At 42.2% G+C, this 20,353-nt stretch overlaps 1 protein-coding gene across 1 annotated transcript in view; it reads left to right on the top strand.

Moving 5' to 3' along the window:
* CLEC2L (C-type lectin domain family 2 member L) overlaps nt 1–20,353 on the top strand; it is a 28,292-nt gene extending 7,939 nt beyond the window's left edge. Inside the window, exons 2-5 of the mRNA XM_043967028.1 lie at nt 7,704–7,778; nt 13,856–14,022; nt 14,941–15,041; nt 19,089–20,353. Coding sequence (XP_043822963.1) covers nt 7,704–7,778; nt 13,856–14,022; nt 14,941–15,041; nt 19,089–19,200 — 455 coding nt within the window. The 3' untranslated portion in view covers nt 19,201–20,353. The remainder of the gene's footprint in view (nt 1–7,703; nt 7,779–13,855; nt 14,023–14,940; nt 15,042–19,088) is intronic.

The following is a 20,353-nucleotide window of genomic DNA, read 5'->3' as shown; positions in this document are numbered from 1 at the left end:
AGGGGCTAAAAAGTTGTAAAACTCTTTAATAGGGAACAAGTGGTATGACCCAAGACCATTTGGGATCAGAAATGGAACTCAGGGAGCAATAAGCTCAGGCACACTTCCTCCTCTGCTTGCCCTCTCCCCGCAAGTGCTCTTGGTCCCCAGGGTCCACTTTCTCATGGGGGTTCCAGGGCCAATGCCATGTGAGACACCCAGCATGTCTTAGACTAAATAGCATGTGATATCTCTTTCAGCTTAACATAGGCGATGCTATGACAATCGAAGGATCATTGAAGGGAAGCAAAGTGTTAAATGCCAATAGTCAATTCAGCCCTAGATCCTGCTCATTCCCTTTCCTCTTCTGCTTTCACTGTGGCCCCTGAGTCCTTCTCTACTGTTAACACACTCCTCTTCATCCTACATCTCTGTCACCCTTTCTTTAGTCCTTAATGTGCTCTCTGAAGCCCAGCTTACTCCCAAAGACTCTGATATTGCTTGGCTCTCTCACCCATCCTGACACACAGGGCTGGTGATAAGAGCCCACATACTCCTTGTTCTCAACCCGGCCTGTTTCAGACTGTCTCCTGGCCAATGTCACTCAGCAACTTCCTATTGTCCTCTAAAGGTAACGCGGTTGTCTCCAGAGATCGATGGCTGGCTTGAGGATAAAGTGTGGGGCTTGGTGTCTGCGAGACCCAAGTTCAGATACTGCCTCAGACACTTAGGGCAGACTGTTCTATACCTCCCCTCTCCCCTGTGAAATCAGAACAATAATAATTACTGCATCTACTTCATGGGATTGTTGTGAGGATCAAATGATATGATATTTATAAGGTGCTATGTAAATGTTCACTATTAGTATTCCAGTTTGGTTCATTGTTGCTATCATCATTCCCCTTTCTGGTTAGTTACCTTCTCTTTAGCTTACTTTATTCCAACCCCTGTTCTCTTTCCACACTGGCCTCCTTGTTCTTCAGCATTCTCACCTCCCAAGACCTCTGTCTCTGGTCTATCTAAACCATTATTGTTATTGTTGTTCACCCTTCATTTTCTGAGGACCAACGACATCATGGGTGGTGTCCTGACTTGTGCATGTAAAATGGATTTAAGTGAAGCAGAGTTTAAGTGCACAAAGTCGTCAGTCTCACTATCTCTTCATGAATCATCGAAATCCAGTGGCAGGACAAAAGTCAGGATGACTGGTGATGGCTCAGGATGCTGTGGAGGACCCTGGCATCTTCCATGCCTGACCAAGCTCTAAGCACTCCACAATGCTTGCTTTATCTGCCTTCATGGCCGTTAGAACAAATTGTTCTCACCCATCCATCCCCCTGGGGAGAGTCTTCACATGCTTGGGGTAGACACCAAGAGGTTTAAGGCCTGTCAGTTACTCTCAACCCGGTTTAGCTCGTCAGCCAAGATGGTTTATCAGGGTGTGGCTGTTGGGCATGCACGGAAATGGGCATACCCAAGGACTCGCCCAGCCTCAAGTTGATTAGTCCCAGGTGCTGGAATACCTGGTTGGGACAGCAAAGAATTAGGAGTGAGAGGGTTTTACTAACAGGGAATTCTTTCCAAAGGGCCATTTTAGACGGATAGGAAGTACAACAAAGATGGAGGCCATGGCTTCTATAAGGGTTTAGAGGTAAGGAGAGAATGCATTCCAGACCTGGGGGGCCATCTCTGCAAAGGGACAGAAGTGGGAGGCAGTGTGAGAAAGCACTAGCAGGCCGGTTTGAATAGAATGGAGAATGTATGAAGAGGAGTCGCGTCGAATAAGAATGTCAATACAGGTGGGACCCATATTGTGGAGGGCTATAGATTTCTGGTTGAGGATTCTGTATTTTATTCTAGAACCAGGGTTCCCATCTGGGTTCTGCATATTTGTTTAATATTTCTTTCTTTTCTTTCTTTCTTTCTTTTTTTTGCGGGGCAATTGCCCAGGGTCACACAGCTAGTAAGTGTCAAGTGTCCAAGGTCAGACTTGAACTCAGGTCCTCCTGAATCCAGGGTCAGTGCTCTATCCACTGCGCCACCTAGCTGCTCCCTGCACATTTGTTTTAAAAAATATTTGTATAATTGTACATCACCATGACTGATTTCTTTCATTATCCTATATATTTTAAGTATTAATTATATAATATATAATAACATAATTATATTAATTATGTGTTTTTATTTTAAGTATTTAAAAGCATGATCCCACAAAGGGTCCCATAGGCTATCAAAGGGGATCGTGATACAAAAAAGTATTGCTTACATGGTCCTGAACAGATCTGGGAGTTAGAATGTCAATTTGACAGCAGGGTGGAGGATAGATTGGAATGAGAGCTCAGAGGTGGAGAGGCCAATTAGGAGACTATTGGAATAGTCTAAGGGGGTGGTGATAAGAGCCTGAACTATCTTAGAGGCTGTAAGAGTGGAGGGGATGTTTACAAAAGGGAAAACCTGAGTTCAAATCCAATCTCAGGTACTTGCTAGCTGTGTCACTCTGGGATAGTTACTTAACCCTGTTTGCCTCAGTTTTCTCATCTGTAACAGGAGCTTGAGAAGGAAATGGCAAACCACTCCAATATCTTTGCCAAGAAAACCCCAAGGGGGTCACAACAAGTCAGACATAACTGAAATGACCAAACAACACCAACAAAGTTTACCTTTCTCTTCCTCACTTTAAAGATCAATTGCATATTAATGCAATGGCCTTGGTTTTAAAGCCCCCATTAAAGCCTGTCTTAATTAAAATCAGCATGAATGTAATATACTGAAACCCTTTTCCCTTTATTCTTTTTTTTTTTTTTTTTTTAGTGAGGCAATTGGGGTTAAGTGACTTGCCCAGGGTCACACAGCTAGTAAGTGTTAAGTGTCTGAGGCCAGATTTGAACTCAGGTACTCCTGACTCCAGGGCCGGCGCTCTATCCACTGCGCCATCTAGCTGCCCCTCCTTTATTCTTTTTTAAAGTCTCATCAGTCTTCCTTTTTAGAAGACAATCAAGTTTTGGGAGACAGTGGGATTCCCTAAAACTAAGATTAAGTAGGTGGAACCTTCTGTCTTAAGCAAAGGATGTGTTCCTGGGTTTTTGTAACACTCTGGACCAGACCTTTGGTTTTCCAGGAAGAAATAATCTTCAAGAGGGGTCCTCCCAACAGTAACATTATTATTATTCTGTTGGATAAATTAAACTCTATAGACTTGCTCAGTTTTGACTGGGGGATTTTGTCTTTGTTTCTAAATACTGTGAAACTTATGAAGGGCTTGCCTGGGGAGGGAGACTTTCAAATAAAAGGTCAATTCTATTGTTTGAATCTCCTTCCAAGCAATAATGCTTGTAAGCATTAGGCATACACATATATACATAAGAAGTATTCCAAAAGTCTTTTGGGACACTGCATGTGTAATATGTAAATATGTGTGTATATTTATAAATGCTGTATAAATATATGGTCACCTAGTATGGATATATATGTATACATATATATGTGTGTGTCTGTGTAAATTACACATATATATAGGAAAAAACTTAGTACCCCATATCTTTATGTGTTGTTGTTGTTCAATCATTTTCTAGTTGTGTCCTACTTCATCACCCCGTTTGGGGTTTTCTTAGCAGAGATGCTGAATTGATTTGCCATTTCCTTCTCTAACTCATTTTTAAAGATGAGGAAACTGAGGCAAACAGTGGGAAGTGACTTGCCCAGGGTCACACAGCCAGTAAGTATCTGAGGCCAGATTTGAACTCAGAACTGTCTTAGTCCAAACCTGGAACTTAGCTGGCCAAATATATTTATATATGAGTGTATGTCTGTGTGTAAGCATATGTGTATATATATATATATATGCATGTATATCTACACATGTGTATATGTATGCCTGTATATATGTATACACACATTCACATATATTTTATCCATATATTCATATGCACCTGTATTCATATGTAAACTATATTCATATTTTATTTACATATACATTTATTTATATATTGTCACTGAAAGACTTGAAGCCAAAAACTTAGGGCACTAAGCTTTTCCCGCCACATTGGTGTTATGCCTCTCCCTCCTGTCCATTTCTCTGTTGCTCCCAACCTCAAATTAAGAGCTTCTAGTATAACAGGCAATTCAGTGAAAGAGAGTCGATAAATATTCTCAGTGGGAGAAGGTTACTCAGTCTTCCGGTTATGATCTGTGGACCGGCTGGAGGTGACCGGGGACACTGAGCAGGGGTGGGAGCGCCAGGGATCAGAGAAGGTGAAGGTGGAGGAAAGGGAAAGGACAGAGTGAATATGCACACCCTGGACTGGAGAGCTACAGTTTGTTACTGGACCCAAACCTTTTATGTTTAGAGCTTCTCACATCACTACAAACCCACAGCTTCCTGACTAAAGCCACACATATGCATTCAGCAAAGTCTCTTTGGGATGATCAATTCTCTGCACTTCACCAGTTTGTTCTTCCTCCTTCCTTACCACCACTCTCCCCATCCCCCAAGCCAGCTGAAGGTTCCTGGGCTGAGGTGCTGATGTAGTCTTCTGGAAGGATAGGGAAATCAAGCATTAGTGCTTGGGGCCACATGTTAAATTTGTATTGAATCTTTTCATTTCAATTGAGTCAAGCAAGGGGGCAGCTAGGTGGTGCAGTGGATAAAGCATCAGCCCTGGATTCAAGAGGACCTGAGTTCAAATCTGGCCTCAGACACTTGACACTTACTAGCTGTGTGACCCTGGGCAAGTCACTTAACCCTTATTGCCCCGCAAAAAAAAAAAAAATGAACAAATCAATTGAATCAAGCATTCATCAAGTACCTAATGCGTACCAAGTAGTGTATATTCACTATGTACCTACTTACCTGCTATACAAAGTAACTTCTGGGAAGTCTGGTGTGAAAGGCAATTTATTTGCAGTGTAGCAGGATTTCATCAGGTCCAATGGCAGGACAGTGGTGCTAGGACTGCCAAAGGGATGGGGCCAGACAGATGAATCTGAGGGCACAAGGAAAGGTGTCCGTGGAAGGGAGGTTGACCTAGGCAGCCTGTAGCTCAGTGTAGCCATATGGCTACAGATTGTTCAATATCTCAGTTTAGCAATTATACACTACTTAGCAACATTACTACTACTCAGCAAGAGTAGTAATAGCAAATAGCAATAGTAATGGTGACTGGATTATCAGGCCTTGGGATGGCAATCTTTGTCAGATGTCCAAGGCAAGGGTCAGTGGGTGGAATCCAAGGCCCTGGATGGTTATAGAGGCATGGGTAAGTTAGTATAAGAAACAGACATCTCTTTCCCAAGTTTACCCCTATGTAACTCTAACACTGTAATAATTTTATTGTCAAATACAAACCAATGAAGAATTCTCCGCTGTTTTAGGACATTTAGGACCTTGTTGTAGAGTTGTTTCAGTCATGTCTGACTCTTTGTGATCGCTTTGGGGGTTTTCTTGGCAAAGATACTAGAGTGGTTTGCCATTTCCTTCTCCAGTTCATTTTATAGATGAAGAAACCAAGGCAAACAGTTAAGTGTCTTACCCAGGGTGACACAGCTAGTAAGTGTTTGAGGCCTGATTTGAACTCACATCATCCTGACTCTAGGTCCAGTGCTTTATAGACTGTGTCACCTAACCAATGTTGACATCCACACCACCTCTTACCAATTGCATGATAATTGAAAGTTGACTGCACTATATTCCTTAGATTATACACTGATTTGCTCAATTACAAATTGTATGACGGTAGTGATTACATTTTATGGCACCTATTACATTCATAGGAGAGTCAGTGTTGGGCAAGAAAAAGAATAGCGTTCAGAAGAGACCTGAGTTCAAATTCCACCTCTGACATTCTCTAGCTCTGTGGTCATGGGGAAGTCACTTCTTCCATTTTCAGTTGAGGAAGCTGGAAGATGGAGAGAATGATTCTGCAGAGGCTACTTCAAAGGGACTTTGAGAGATGAAGTATAAAACTTGAAGTGTTATTTAAATGCCAGCTATTATGAGGCACTATAAATGGTTGGTAATAAATTCTATTTCTTTTTGTCCTAATGTAGTAAGCAAGGGGCAGTTAGTTGGGTTTGGAGTAAGAAGGACCCACCTCAGGTACTTACTAGCTTTATGACTCTGGACAAGTCACTTAACCCTGTTTGACTCTGTTTCTATAAAATGAGCAGGAGAAGGAAATGGCCAGTATCTTTGCCAAGAAAACCCCAAATGAGGTCATGAAGAGTCAGATACAGTAGAAAAAGGACTCAACGAAAAAAAATTGAAAAAAAAAGAAAAAGAAAAAGGACTCAATGACAACAATATAGTAAGCAAGTGATTTCCCCTTTCTGGGGTTGGTGTTCTCATTTGTAAAATGAGGGGCCTGGGACAGCTAGGTGGCACAGTGGATAGAGTACTGGCCCTTGAGTCAGGAAGACCTGGCTTCAAATCTGGCCTCAGATACTTGACATTTACTAGCTGTGTGACCCTGGGCAAGTCACTTAACCCCAATTGCCTCAACCCCCTCCCCCCCAAAAAAATGAAGGGCCTGGATCAGATGACTTCTGAAGACTAAACTCATTTACTTACTGACACCTCCCAGGTACCATGTTTTATTCAAACAGGGCCTAAACAAATGAAAGAAATGCCCAAGGACTGTATGCATTTATATAATCATATTTCATTATATCAATGGATTAAGGTAGAGGAAAGAAGGGTATAACTTATAGGAGGCAGATTTTTACTCCATAGACGAGAGAACTCCACAAAAGGTAAAATGGCATGTGTTGGGGCACAATGGACCTTTGATAACTATCGTTGCATTGATAGGAAGTGAACTCTCCATTCAGGGAAATATCCAAACAGAAGGTGGATGACAGAATGGATTTCTTGGGTGGGAGGTTGGATTAGGTGAACTCTAAAGTGTCTTTGGACGCCAAGATTTTGTGCTTGAGTAAGTGCATATATAACTAGAACCCCAGGACCTGCTTTAATGAATAGATAAGAATCATTTGGAATCAGCATATTAATTGGAACACTAATAAACATAAAAAATTACTTGGAAACGGTTTTATTTCTTCACTAAGTCAAATATTTCCTCTTGGATTCTTTTCCCCTATCATTAATTTGTATAGTGCCCCCCCCAAAGGATTCAAAAGCAAATTTCAGCTTAGTTTGTGCCCAAGTGTTCACAAGTTTTGAATGAGTGTGATGTGGCTTAATTGTCAGTGTGCTGAGGACTCCAGGGCCTGGTTACACTATAATGACCTAAAAAGCCTGCTCCAAATTGCTCTAATGAAGAGCTTTTTAGTGACTGAGCTATTAAAATGTATTGTCTTCACATCTCTCTTCCTTTCTTTTTCCCTTTCTCGCTTTTTCCACCTTCTCCCCTGCCTCCCCTTACATACACTCAACAACCCTCAGACCCTGGGGTTACGCTTAGTCAAGGGACTGATGGGAGAAATCTTGTGCGATAAAGAAGATGATGAGGGTCAGGTTAACACACACACACACACACACACACACACACACACACACACACACACACACAATCTAACCAGAAAGTTGAGCCTGGTGGAAATGCACTGGGGGCATCTACACTGTCTACCCCTTCCTGGGAGGCTGGGGGAAGGAAGTGCAGTGGCCTGAACCCTGGAATGAGTCCATCTGATTTTCAAGTCTGGGCTTTAGGTTTGCTGGTTGAAGTACAGGGATGAGAGTGAAACCCCTTTTCCTTTCTCTGTTCTAGATACAACGACTCGCCTGTTGTTGGGAGCCATTGCAGTCCTGCTTTTTGCCATTCTTGTTGTGATGAGTATACTTGGTGAGTGGGTTTTTTGATCAGTCTTCTATCTGCTAGAACTTAGGCAGTACATGAAGTACTAGCCACTATTGCGTGCCCAGAAGTAGACCGGTATATCTCCTTTTCAGAAAGCCCCCAAATACAAAAATCCAATTCTATATTCATGGGATTTAGATCTGGAAGGACATTAGTGACCATCTAGCTGGGGGGGGGTTCTTAACCTGGGTTCTGTGGACCTCCCCGCAAAGCATCCATGAATATATTTCAGGGGGCCTATGAACTTGGAAAAAAATTCCATCTTTATGTTCACTAACCTTTAACTAAAATGTAGCATTTCCTTTAATTATGAATATAGGCAACACATATTCTTCTTCTTAGGTCTCCACGGGCTTCACCAGGAGCCAAAAGGGTCCTTGGTCCATGACATGAAGAAGGCTGAGAAACCTTGTTCTAGCTTAACTCCTATTTTATACAGATGAAGTTTTAGGGTAACTACACCACTTTTTTTGTGAAGTCTTATCAAAGTCCTTCTGGTGCTCCTGCCCCAACCTTACTCAAGTACCCCTTCCCCCATCTGATCTTTTTAAAAAAATCTTTTCTTTAATATTTGTTTTTCTTTAAAATTTTTTTTTGCAGGGCAACAAGGGTTAAGTGACTTGCCCAGGGTCACACAGCTAGTAAGTGTCAAGTATCTGAGGTCAGATTTGAACTTAGGTCCTCCTGAATCCAGGGCCAGTGCTTTATCCACTGTGCCACCTAGCTGCCCCCTTAATCTTTTCTTTACATTACCAATAACCCCATATTCCTGTCTACCTGTATATCTGTGTTCATGTCACCCTTCCCAGGAAGGAGAGACACATGCATTTATTAAATGCCTACTAGGTGCCAAGCACCTTACAAATATCTCATTTGATTCTCATAGCCCATTTACTTACTACCCACATTTTACAGTTGGGAACATGGAGGCAAACAGAGGTTTAAATGACTTGCCTAGGGTCACACAGTCAGTTTTTCCTGACTCTTGGCCTGGTGCTCTATCCACTGTACCACCTAGCTGCCTAAGAGAAAATAAACTCTTTGAAGGTTCAGAGGCACAGTAGAGAAAGATTAAGAACGTCAGGAGTGCAACCTGGAAAGAATTGAAGACATGGTTGGCCTGGACCCCCTCCTTAAAAAGCCAGTCAGAGGGAGAGGCCACAAGGTTTGAGGGTAGTTCCAGTGTGAGAAGTCCAGGGGCCACCAGTGGGAGAGGAAATTCTCCTTCATGGACAGTGGTAGGTTGCTAAGATTGTATTCCAAAAGGTTACACTGCTTAGCCTTCAGAACAGTGACTTGTAACTTCCTCATTGAGAGGCAGAAATTACAGACTGGTAATCAGCATTGATCACAGCAAAAAATCTGAAGTGGGTCATTGAACAACTCATTCACAAACACATAGAAAAGGAGAGCATAATGATGAGGCTATCTAGATATGTACTGGCAATAAATTATACCAAATTAACCTCATTTACATTTGTGATAAGAATTGCTAGATTGGTGGATGCAATAACAGTTATCTTGATGTCAGCAAAGAATCTGATTGAGAAAGTCTATGATACTCTGGTAATTTATTTTAATTTTAATTTTTTTTCTTCTGAGCGACAAGGAGTCTGGTAATTTAGATGGTAAAATGGGGTCAGGTAGTGATATAGTTCAGGCATCTAGGCAGTAGAGTGGATAGAGCATTGGGCTTGGAATTAGACTCATCTTCTCGAGTTCAAAGCTGGCCTCAGACACTTGACACTTACTAGCTGTGTGACCCTGGTCAAGTCATTTAACCCTGTTTGCCTCAGTTTTCTCATCTGTAAAATAAGATGGAGAAGGAAATGCCAAACTACTCCAGGATCTTTGCCAAGAAAACCCCAAATGGGGTTATGAAGAGTCAGACACTAATGAAAATGACTGAACGATGACAAATGTCCAGTTAGGAACATTCACTGCTGTCTGAATGTAAAAACTGCTTAATATATCGGTCAACCTGGAGAAAGGTCTGTAGTAGGACACCACAAGGCTCAGTCCTTGACCCCATTCTGTTCAGTATGTCTATCGGTGGCATGGATGAAGACAAGGTAGGTATGCATATGACGCCAAGTTGGAGGATATGATGCACCAAAGAATCCCAATTCAATAAAACCTTGATAGACTGTAATAATGGGATGAAATGAATAAGATCACATTTACCAGAGCTAAACATAAAGTTTGGAATGTCATTGAAAGAAAAAATTTCATTGGTATAGAATTGAGGAGACCTGGTTTGATAGGAGTTCGTGTAAGAAATATGGAGAGATTTCAGTTGACCACAGGCTCACTGTGAACATTGTGAATCAGATGACAGCAACAATATTTATACAGCACTTTGAAGTTTGCAAAGCACTTTATATATAATCTAGATTTATAGCAAGAGGACATGAGAACGATAATTTTGAGAAGTAAATGCTAAAAGTGCTATTATCCCCATTTTAAAACAATTATTTTTATTTATTTATTTTTTTGCTGTGGGGCAATGGGGGTTAAGTGACTTGCCCAGGGTCACACAGGGTCAAGTAAGTGTCAAGTTGGATTCAGGTCCTCCTGAATCCAAGGTCAGTGCTTTATCCACTTCACCACCTAGTTGACCCCCTTTCACATTTCTAACAGCAGCCACTGTAGCTTCTTGCCCATCAGAGGCCAAAGCTTTGCAGATTTCTTTTCAATATAGTTTGCATGAGTGGAAAGTTGGCCTGTCTGCTTTTGATCATCTGCTTTAGATCATTCTCATCTCAGTTTGCTAAGGCAATGGTGTGAAACCCAGTCTTATAAACATGAGCATTAACTTTATTAGTTATTGAAATGTGTTTTTTTCTTGTTCAGAAGCTTTCATTTCATGAAGAGAATAAGAAATATCTTTACAATTCTAAGTGTCACAACTTCACACTTGTTCTGAAAATTATCCAAATAGCTTTCACTTTTTAGCCTGAACTTTTATTTATTTATTTTTGTTTCATTCACTTACATCATTTAACTGCCTGGTCAGAATATCTTTCAGTTCTTTCACGGTGTCAAAATTGAGGTTCTTGTTTTCTTTAGTCTTTTCTTCAAGGATTTTAAATGCCTAATTTCTGCAAGGTGATACTCCTTCATAATCTGAAATTTTGTATGATTTTCTTCATCGTTTTAAGTTTTAGTCAAAGCTGTTTCATGTTGGTCGAGTGGTTCTTTGTAAATTAAAAAATATGCTCAATCTTGAAAGTGTTTGGCAAGCTCTTATGGTCCTACAGTTTCATGCTGAGAATTTATTTCTTTCTCATGTTGCTGTTCAGTCATTTTAGTTGTGTCTGACTCTCTGTGATCCCATTTGGGGTTTTCTTGGCAAAGATCCTGGAGTGGTTTTGCCATTTCCTTCTTCAGCTCATTTTACAGATGAGTAAACTGAGGCAAACAGGGTTATGTAACTAGCCCAGGGTCACACAGCTAGTAAGTGTCTGAGGCTGGATTTGAACTTAAGATGAGTCTTCCCAATTCCCGTCCCAGCCCTCTATCCACTTCACCACCTAACTTCCCAGCTATCTGCCTGAGTAATACTGACACTTTGATTATCTTCAATTAACCTTCCTTTTACCTCAGATCTCAACAGAAAACAAACAAACAGACAGGTCATTATCCAGGCAATTCACATTCTTCTTGAATGGTTCAGAGGACTTTTATAGAATTCTATATCCTGGGATAATGTTACTTTTTTTTTTTTTGATGGGGCAATGAGGGTTAAGTGACTTGCCCAGGGTCACACAGCTAGTACGTGTCAAGTGTCTAAGACTGGATTTGAACTCAGGTCCTCCTGAATCCAGAGCCAGTGTTTTATCCACTTCACCAGGCTGTGCGCCCCCCCCCCCCATGTTACTTTTGAGCCAGTTGACAGAGCCCTGGCTGGATACTTAGACGATGAATAGTTAGTTGTACAAGACGACAATAATTGCCCAGTTTCCATAGGTGAGAGGTCTATTTTTATATCTCATTTGAATATCTTAGTTAACATGGGGGGGGGTGGAATAGAAGTGGAACTGGAGTGTTTGGGGGAGGAAAAGCGAGAAGGTGGGGGTGGAGAGGGTTCCAGAAATTGTAATAATGAGGGATGTTGGAAAGAAACAAGAGTTTTTAGCTCAGACAGATGACTAGAGTCACAGAATCTGGTGATGATAGAATATGTAAGCTAGAAGAGACTGGAAAGATCTTTAGTCTCTTGCTCTCATTTGGTACGTGAAAGAAGTGAGACCCAGAGAATCAGAGCGATTTGCCTAAGGGCACACAATGATTTCCTGGTCAAGCCAGGATCAGAACCTCTATATTCTCATGCCCTGCCCATTGCTCTTTTTTTTACACCAACTGTCTCTTTTTTTCTCCCCTCGGGGAAAACCAAACCAAGGGAGCAAACAGCTAAACCCTTTCTACCTTACAATTTCCTCCTTTAGTTCACCAGTTGGACAGATGGGCTTCTTGTTTGCACGCCTAGTAGTTTTAATCTAGGCAGAGGCATGACGAGCTGGCTTTGTATATCAGAAGGATTGTTATATAGAGGACTCATTTTTTTTTTTACGATGCCCCAGATGGCAGAATTAGGACCAAGTGAGTGGAAGGTAAAGGAAGACTCATTCTGGCTCAGTGTAAGAAGGGATTTTAAGAACAATTACAGTTACCCAAATAGACACGGCATGAGAAAGCTGCATGAAGAGGCAGAAATGATTCCAATCCCTGGGAGTATTAAAACAGAAGCTTGGAGGCAGCTACGTGGCACAGTGGATAAAGCACCAGCCCTGCATTCAGGAGTCCCTGAGTTCAAATCCGGCCTGGGACACTTGACACTTACTAGCTGTGTGACCCTGGGCAAGTCACTTAACCCTCATTGCCCTGCAAAAAACAAAACAGAAGGTTGGTCACCATCTTCTTCAAGGGATAGGGAGTTTTAATGAAAGACACATGCAAGCAGCTAGGTGTCAAAGTGGATGAGAACGGAGAGATAGGAAGACCCGAATTCCAATCCTGCCTCAGTCACTTACTATATGACCCTGGGCAGATGACTAAACTTCTGTCTGTCTCAGTTTCCTCATTTTCAAATGGGGGATTGTAATATCTACCTCACAGGGTTGTTGGGAACCTAGGAATGAGATAATATTTGTAAAGTGCTTTGCAAACCTTAAAAACACTTCATAAGGGGCAGCTAGATGGTACAATGGATAGAGCACCAGCCCTGGAGTCAGGAGTACCTGAGTTCAAATCTGGCCTCAGACACTTGACACATACCAGCTGTGTGACCCTGGGCAAGTCACTTAACCCCAATTGCCTCACTAAACAAAAAAACAAACCAAAAAAACCACTACATAAATGCTTGGTAACATCACCATCACCCCCCTCATCATCTTTTTTTTGGGGGGGGAGAATGAGGGTTAAGTGACTTGCCCAGGGTCACACAGCTAGTAAGTGTCAAGTGTCTGAGGCCAGATTTGAACTCAGGTCCTCTTGAATCCAGGGCTGGTATTTTATCCACTGTGCCACCTAGTTGCCCCCATCCTCATCATTTTAAATGACCTTTAGGAAGCTTTCCAATTCCAAGAGATTCTGGGCAGTGGTGCAGTGGATAGAGCACCAGTTCTGAAGTCAGGAAGACTCATCTTCCTGATTTTAAATCTGACCTCAGACACTTATCAGCTATGTGACCCTGGGCAAGTCACTCAACCTGTTTGTCTCAGTTTCCTCATCTGCAGAAGGACCTGGAGAAGGAAATGGCAAATCACTTCAGTATCTTTGCCAAGAAAACTCCAAATGGGGTCACAAAGTCAGACATGATTGAAACAAATGAACCACAACAGGATGCTTAGACTGGTGTTGCTCATATTAGGGAGAGTCAGCTTTTTGTTGGGGACCAAGTTTCTGGCCCTTCCCCTCTTGAGAAGCCCGCAGGATGTCAACCTGGCAAAGCCCATTTTCTCTTCCTTGAAGCCCAAGCAGGAACACAGAACCAAGGGAGGATTGGGAGACTTTGCTGTGCTTTCTCCCAGAACCCCGTAAGACTCTTTTCTTTCCCACAGCTTCCAAGGGTTGCATCAAGTGTGATGCTCCATGCCCAGAAGACTGGTTACTCTATGGAAGGAAATGCTATTTCTTTTCTGAAGAACCAAGGGATTGGAACACTGGGCGCCAGTACTGTCACACTCATGAGGCATCCCTAACTGTGATCCAGAGCCAGAAGGAGCTGGTGAGTATGACCCACCAGGATGGGACTTTTGGCCCAATTGCTAACCTCTCCCAGGTAGGAATCCAGCAACCAAGTACTTGTCATTTAAATATTCCTGGGGAGAAGAGTTCATCAAACTCACTTAGGAACCCTTAGGTTAATAGGAGAAGAACAAGGAGAAAGAAAAGTCAGGAATCAACCCTCCCTTTATGCTTTTTTGTTGTAAAAACTAATTGTTTTTAATAAAGTCTTGGCCTTGATCAGCGATGTTAACCCAGGAAAGAAGTTGATGATATAGGTTTCCTGGTTTGAAATGAACAACCTGTGAATTTAAAACAAACAAACCAAAACAAAACAGCAACAAGAATAACTCACATGTAAGCTCCCCAGGAGCAAAGGTCCTCTTCTTTTCTTTTGCTTTTTTGTTCTGTCCCCCGTGCTTGCCTGGCACAGTGTTGGACGCTTAAGTAGGAACTTAAGAAAGAAATGCTTGTTGACTGCTCTGTGAAGCCTTTTCCTCACAAACACCCAGCAAAGTAGGCAATGCAAGTATATATATATTTTTCCATTTTATAGATTAGAAAGCTAAGGATTAAAAAATTGCTTGATATATCTCATTTGATTTGAAATAGCAGATGTTTCCCAAATCTTTTTTTTTTTTTTTGAGGTGGTGTGTCTTTGGCATGACATTTCTTGAACACAGGGTATATGCCCAGACAGAGCATTGTGGGGAGAGTCTGAGATTGAAAATTTGTCCCATATAATTCAGCCAGTGCAGGAACCAGTTTGAAGTTTTTATCTCAGAATCTTCACTTTACTGGGGGAAAGGAAGCAATAGCCTATCCATCTCAGCTCAAAGACTAAGGTTTGTTCTGAGACACATGGATGTGTCAGATGGAAATGTCTGATCTCAAGGTTCGATTTGTTTCCTCGATATAGGAATTTATGTTCAAATTCACTAGGAAGGAACCCTGGATTGGCCTCAGGAGAGTAGGAGATGAATTCCACTGGGTCAACGGAGATCCATTTCACCCAGATGAGTAAGCTGACTTTCATTATTTTTTTGTTTTGTTTTGTTTTGGTAGGGCAAGGGGGGTTGAGTGACTTGCCCAGGGTCACACAGCTAGTAAGGGTCAAGTGTCTGAGGCCGGATTTGAACTCAGGTCCTCCTGAATCCAGGGCCGGTGCTCTATCCACTGCGCCACCTAGCTGCCCCCAGTAAGCTGACTTTCCATCTTCTGATGGTTGACAACAGGTTACAGGATGGGTGCTTTCCTTATAATCCTTGGTTAATAACCAGAATTCCCTTTTCCTAGGGAAAGAAAGCTTTGACTTTGGAGACAAAGGATATGGGGGTAAGAATGTAAGGCATAGTGTAGTGGGTGGGGGCATTGGCCTTGGAAATAGGAAATGGAAAGGGAAGGAAAGGGAACAACCATTTATTAAGTACCTACTATGTGCTAGGCACTGTGTTGAGCAATTAACAAATATTAACTTATTTGATTTGATGCTTACAACAAAACCGTGAGGCAGGTGGTATTATTATCCCAAATTTATAGTTGAGGAAGCTGAGGCAGATAGAGGTTAAGTGACTTGCCCAGGGTCACACAGCTAGGAAGTATCTGGATTTAAACTCAAAGCTCCCTGACTCCAGACCCAGCATTCTATCCACTGTACCACATTTACTAGGTGTGTAACCCTGAACAAGTCACTTGACATTTCTGTGCTTGTTGTGCCTGTTTCTTTATTTGTAAAATGAGGGATAGATTCCAAGATCCCATGTTCCTATGAACTTAGTTAGGAAGCCGTCTGGTGACAATTTTAACTTCAGATCATTTGACTATAAAACAGGACACAATGGATATGGGACAGATTAAGTCATTTAAACCTTGTTATGGTAAGGGGCAGCTAGGTGGCGCAGTGGATAAAAGCACTGGCCTTGGATTCAGGAGGACCTGAGTTCAAATCCAGCCTCAGACACTTGACACTTAACTAGCTGTGTGACCCTGGGCAAGTCACTTAACCCTCAATGCCCTGCCAACAACAACAACAACAACAACAACAACAACAACCCCCCCCCCAAAAAAAAAACCCCAAACCTTGTTATGGCAAAAATTGTGTGGGTGTTGCCAAGCAGAAGGTGGGAAGATGATTAAAGGAGGGGTAAGTATCTTGGGGTCCCATTAGATCTCTTCATTCATGACAGGGTTGCCACAGCAGCAGGAATGTTTTCCATTGGGGCTGTTGGTATCTCAATTCTTTTGGTCATTGACCAAAGTATATTCTCTTTCTCTTTTAGCAAGAAAGGAGGATTCTTCTCCCTGCCCGACACTCAGCTGAGCCACCTTCTCTTCTTATATTCTCTCTCTCTCTATCCCCTTCCCTTTTCCCTCTGGCTCTGTCTGCTTCTTCATTTCCTCTTTCCCTTCTAGCTCCCTTTCTCCCCACCTCCTTTCTTCTCTTCTTTGCCAATGTCCAGTAGTAGAAGGACTGCTAACTTTACACTGGGAGGACACATCCTGCCTCTATGGTCACTTGCTACCTGGCCAGTTTGGGGCAAGTCACTTAGACATTCACCTTGTGCTTCTCTACCACCTGTTCAATCAGTCAACCAAACAACAGTCAGAATGCATCTACTATGTTTTAGGCATTGCATTATCCATTTCTGTTCTCAGAGCCTCTTCTCAAAGGAAATTCCATCCACATCAGGTGACTTGGGCACTTGCCTTTAACAACACTCATTGTTTCTCTAGGCAAAGATTTTCACTATGATGGCTCTGGAAAGCCCACAGTCTGTGTTTTTCTTTATCATTGTCCCACTTCACTATACATGCCCAAGTCCACACGCCCACACAACCACACAATGGGGTGGTCTTGTGCCTGACATTCTAAGAGTGGATCCCTTTGCCAGGTGACTCAAAGTCATCAGTCATACTAACTCCTGTGAGATCCTATTCCAAACTCCTGGCTCGGATCAGAGAATTCAGTCCTATTCAATATCATTCAAAAGAACATTTATTAAGAGTCTACCATGTGTAAGCACTGTGTTAGGTGCCTAAAATTAAAAACAGCATCAACGGTCCCTAACCTTAAAGATCCTCTTGGTGAATGCAATAATCTGAAAATGTACGGATTATCAACTCCTCATAGGAAATAATAGAGAACGTTTATTTGGTATTGAGATTTACAAAGCACATTACATGTTATCTCATTTGATTCTCATAACAACCTGGCCTGTAGGCTTGTTTTAGAGATGAGAAAGATGAAGCTCAGAAATGGGCCGTGACTTGTCTATGGCTACACAGCATTGAAGTCAGGATTCAAACCCAGATCTGAGTTCAGGGCTCTTTTCATTACACCATGCTATCCTTTGTAAGAGCCAGAACCAGGGGATTTTCTTGAAACTTCAAGGATATAAATTGAGGCAGCTGGGTGGCCCAATGGATGGAGTGCTGGGCCTGGAGTGGGGTAGATCAGAGTTTAAATTATGACCTCAGACACTTATTAGCTCTGTCTCAGTTTATCTGTGAAATAGGCATAGTTATATCACCTACTTTTCATGGTCATGAACATCAAAGGAGTTCTTATAATGTGCCTGACACATAGAGGGCTTTTAATAAATGCTTGCTTCCCTCCATTCAATTAAACATCAAAGTCAACAACTGTTCCTGGATGGGGCGTATCATTTTACTTCCCTTTGGCTCACTCAACATGGGGACCAAAGGGCCCTTCCCTGGCCTTGATTCCTCTACTGTGTTGTTTCCCCCATTATAATGTTAGCTTCTTGGGGGCAAGGACTTGCTTTAATTTTGTATGTGTATCTCCAGCACTTAGAACCCTACTTGGCACAAAATAAGCACTATAATAGGTGCTTTGCCATCCATCCATCCATTCATGCACTCATTCATGAGTGCATTCATTCATTCACTCATTCATGGGTACATTCATTCATTCATTCATGTGTGTATTCATCCATTTATTCATGACCAAATAAGCCACAGAGAATGGAATTTTCTAACATGACATATACATACTTTTATATATAAAAAAGAATGTTTAAAAGAGAAGCAGTGATGAACAGTAGATAGAAGGCCAGCCTTATACTTAGGAAGGCTTGGATTCAAGTCCAGTTTTTTTTTGTTTTTGTTTTTGCAGGCAATGGGGGTTAAGTGACTTTCCCAGGGTCATACAGCTAGTGTCAAGTGTCTGAGGCTGGATTTGAACTCAGGTCCTCCTGAATCCAGGGCCAGTGCTTTAACTTTAACTGTGCCATGTAGCTGCCCCTCAAGTCCAGTTTTTGACATAGATTGGCCATGTGACCTGGGAAAAGTCATTTACTTACCTTATCTATGCCCCTGACAATTCTCCAAGACTTGTCAGTAGCAATTAAGTTGCTCATCTTCATCATGGAGGTAGTTTCTACACTGGGGATTTCCCACATTGGTGAAATTACTGGTCTGGAACAGAAACAAAAACATTAACCAAGCATTTCTCCTATTTATTTCTTCTTCTTCCCTACCCCCTCCAATGTTGTTGCCTGAGCAGCTGCTTACCCTCAGGAAGACCTGAGTTCAAAATCCCACCTCAGATACTTACTAGCTGTGTGACCTGGGGCAAGTCACTTAATCCCTCTCTCTCTGTTTCCTAGACTATAAAATGAGTATAATAATAGCACCTACCTCACAAGGGTTTTTCTAAGGATCAAATGAGATAGTATTTGTAAAGTGCTTAGCACAGTGCCTAGCACATAGTAGGCATTTTCCTTCTGTACCCTACCCTACCCACCCCTATTCTAATTCTGGATGGAAATTACTATGTTTTCCTACAAAACAAGTGTCCCCATCATTGATAAAATACTGCCCTGAAGAGGCCATAGAGCTGACTTGATAGATTATGGATAGGTAGATAGATAGATTGATAGATAGAAAGAAAGAAAGAAAGAAAGGTAGATAGGTAGATATAGATAGATAGACAGAGCATTTATTAAATGCCTACTATTTGTCAAGCACTGTACTAAGTGTCTATGGTAACATTTCTGATGTTGATCATATTTTAGAATAAACTGAGTTCTTTCTTTCCTACTGCAGGTTCTCCGTCTCAGGTCATGGGGAATGTGTCTTTGTGGACCCCACTAGACTTGTCACATCAGATTGCCTGATGACCAGACCCTGGGTATGCAGTAAGATGGCGTACACGTGAGGCAAGGGTGTGGCAATGTGGGAAGCAGGCCAGCACATGCCTTTCCCTGTGCCTTGGCCCAGTGATGAGAGGACCCCCACTCTCACCCCGATACTCACTTCGGAGCCACAGACCCTGGAAGTTTTCTCTGTCAGCCATGCAGCTGTGAGACATAGTATATTATCCCCAGGTCTCAGTCCTGGGCTCCTGGTTCCCTCCTCCGCACATATCCTATCAACTTGCTGCACCATCCTAGACAGGCTCTGAAGCCTGTCTATGCCTCTACCCTCCCCTTTGGCTAAGTAGCTCAAAACTATGCTTTCCTCAAGGCCACGTGTGGGCACCATGTATGACTGTTGCCTGTAGTGAGGGATAACAAAGCGAATGTTTACCATTAACACCAATGTCACCTCACATTTATTGCAGCTCCTACATTTATTGTAGCCCCAAGAAACCAGGTAGCTCCTCTACTTATTTTTCTTGATTGAAGGGGTCCTTGCTGATATTTTGGAATCACTGAATTTTACCTAATTCCATTGGTTTTTAACTTAATTTTTTTTGAGAACTAAAATATTTCTATTTTTCTTTGGAAATATTTAACCCAGCCCTACCCTCACTGATTCTGACAGAATCCCTTAAGTCATCCCTTTCTCCCCAAATCCTTTGGTTTTTGCACTTTCTGATTGTGGTCAGGAGACCTTGGTCTCCCTGACTTTCCTTCCCAATGTAGGCTTCAAGATTTGCCTCAGAGGGACCCAGTTTAGAGTGAGCGGCAATTGTCCTTTGACACTGTCCTGACACCTGCTTTGGAGCATTTCTATTGCACAACATAGTAGTACTGGTGCTTATAGGAAAAATAAAAGGACTGTCCTAGGTTACTTACAATGTGGAACATGCCCACCTTACCCAAGACCCATAGCCCACTTTCCCACCCTACCCATCTCTGTCCTCATCATAGTGAGAGGGAGGGTTCCTTAGCCATCATGTTGAAAAAGTTCCATGTGGTGCTGGGGAGGTCCAAGTGTCCACTCTCATGATCTCTTAGTCCCTTGCTTTGCCTTCCATTCTGCTTCCTTAGTGCTCCTCTGGCAGGCACCCTGATTGTATCTGTGGATGATGTACTGATTACTAATGGAATAAAGACCTCCCCCCACAACCTCCCGGGGAGAAAACA

Source organism: Dromiciops gliroides, chromosome 5 (genome assembly GCF_019393635.1).
Source record: "Dromiciops gliroides isolate mDroGli1 chromosome 5, mDroGli1.pri, whole genome shotgun sequence".
Lineage (NCBI taxonomy): Eukaryota > Metazoa > Chordata > Mammalia > Microbiotheria > Microbiotheriidae > Dromiciops > Dromiciops gliroides.
The sequence above is the reverse complement of the archived record's forward strand: the minus strand, read 5'-3'. Positions and strand labels throughout refer to the sequence as shown.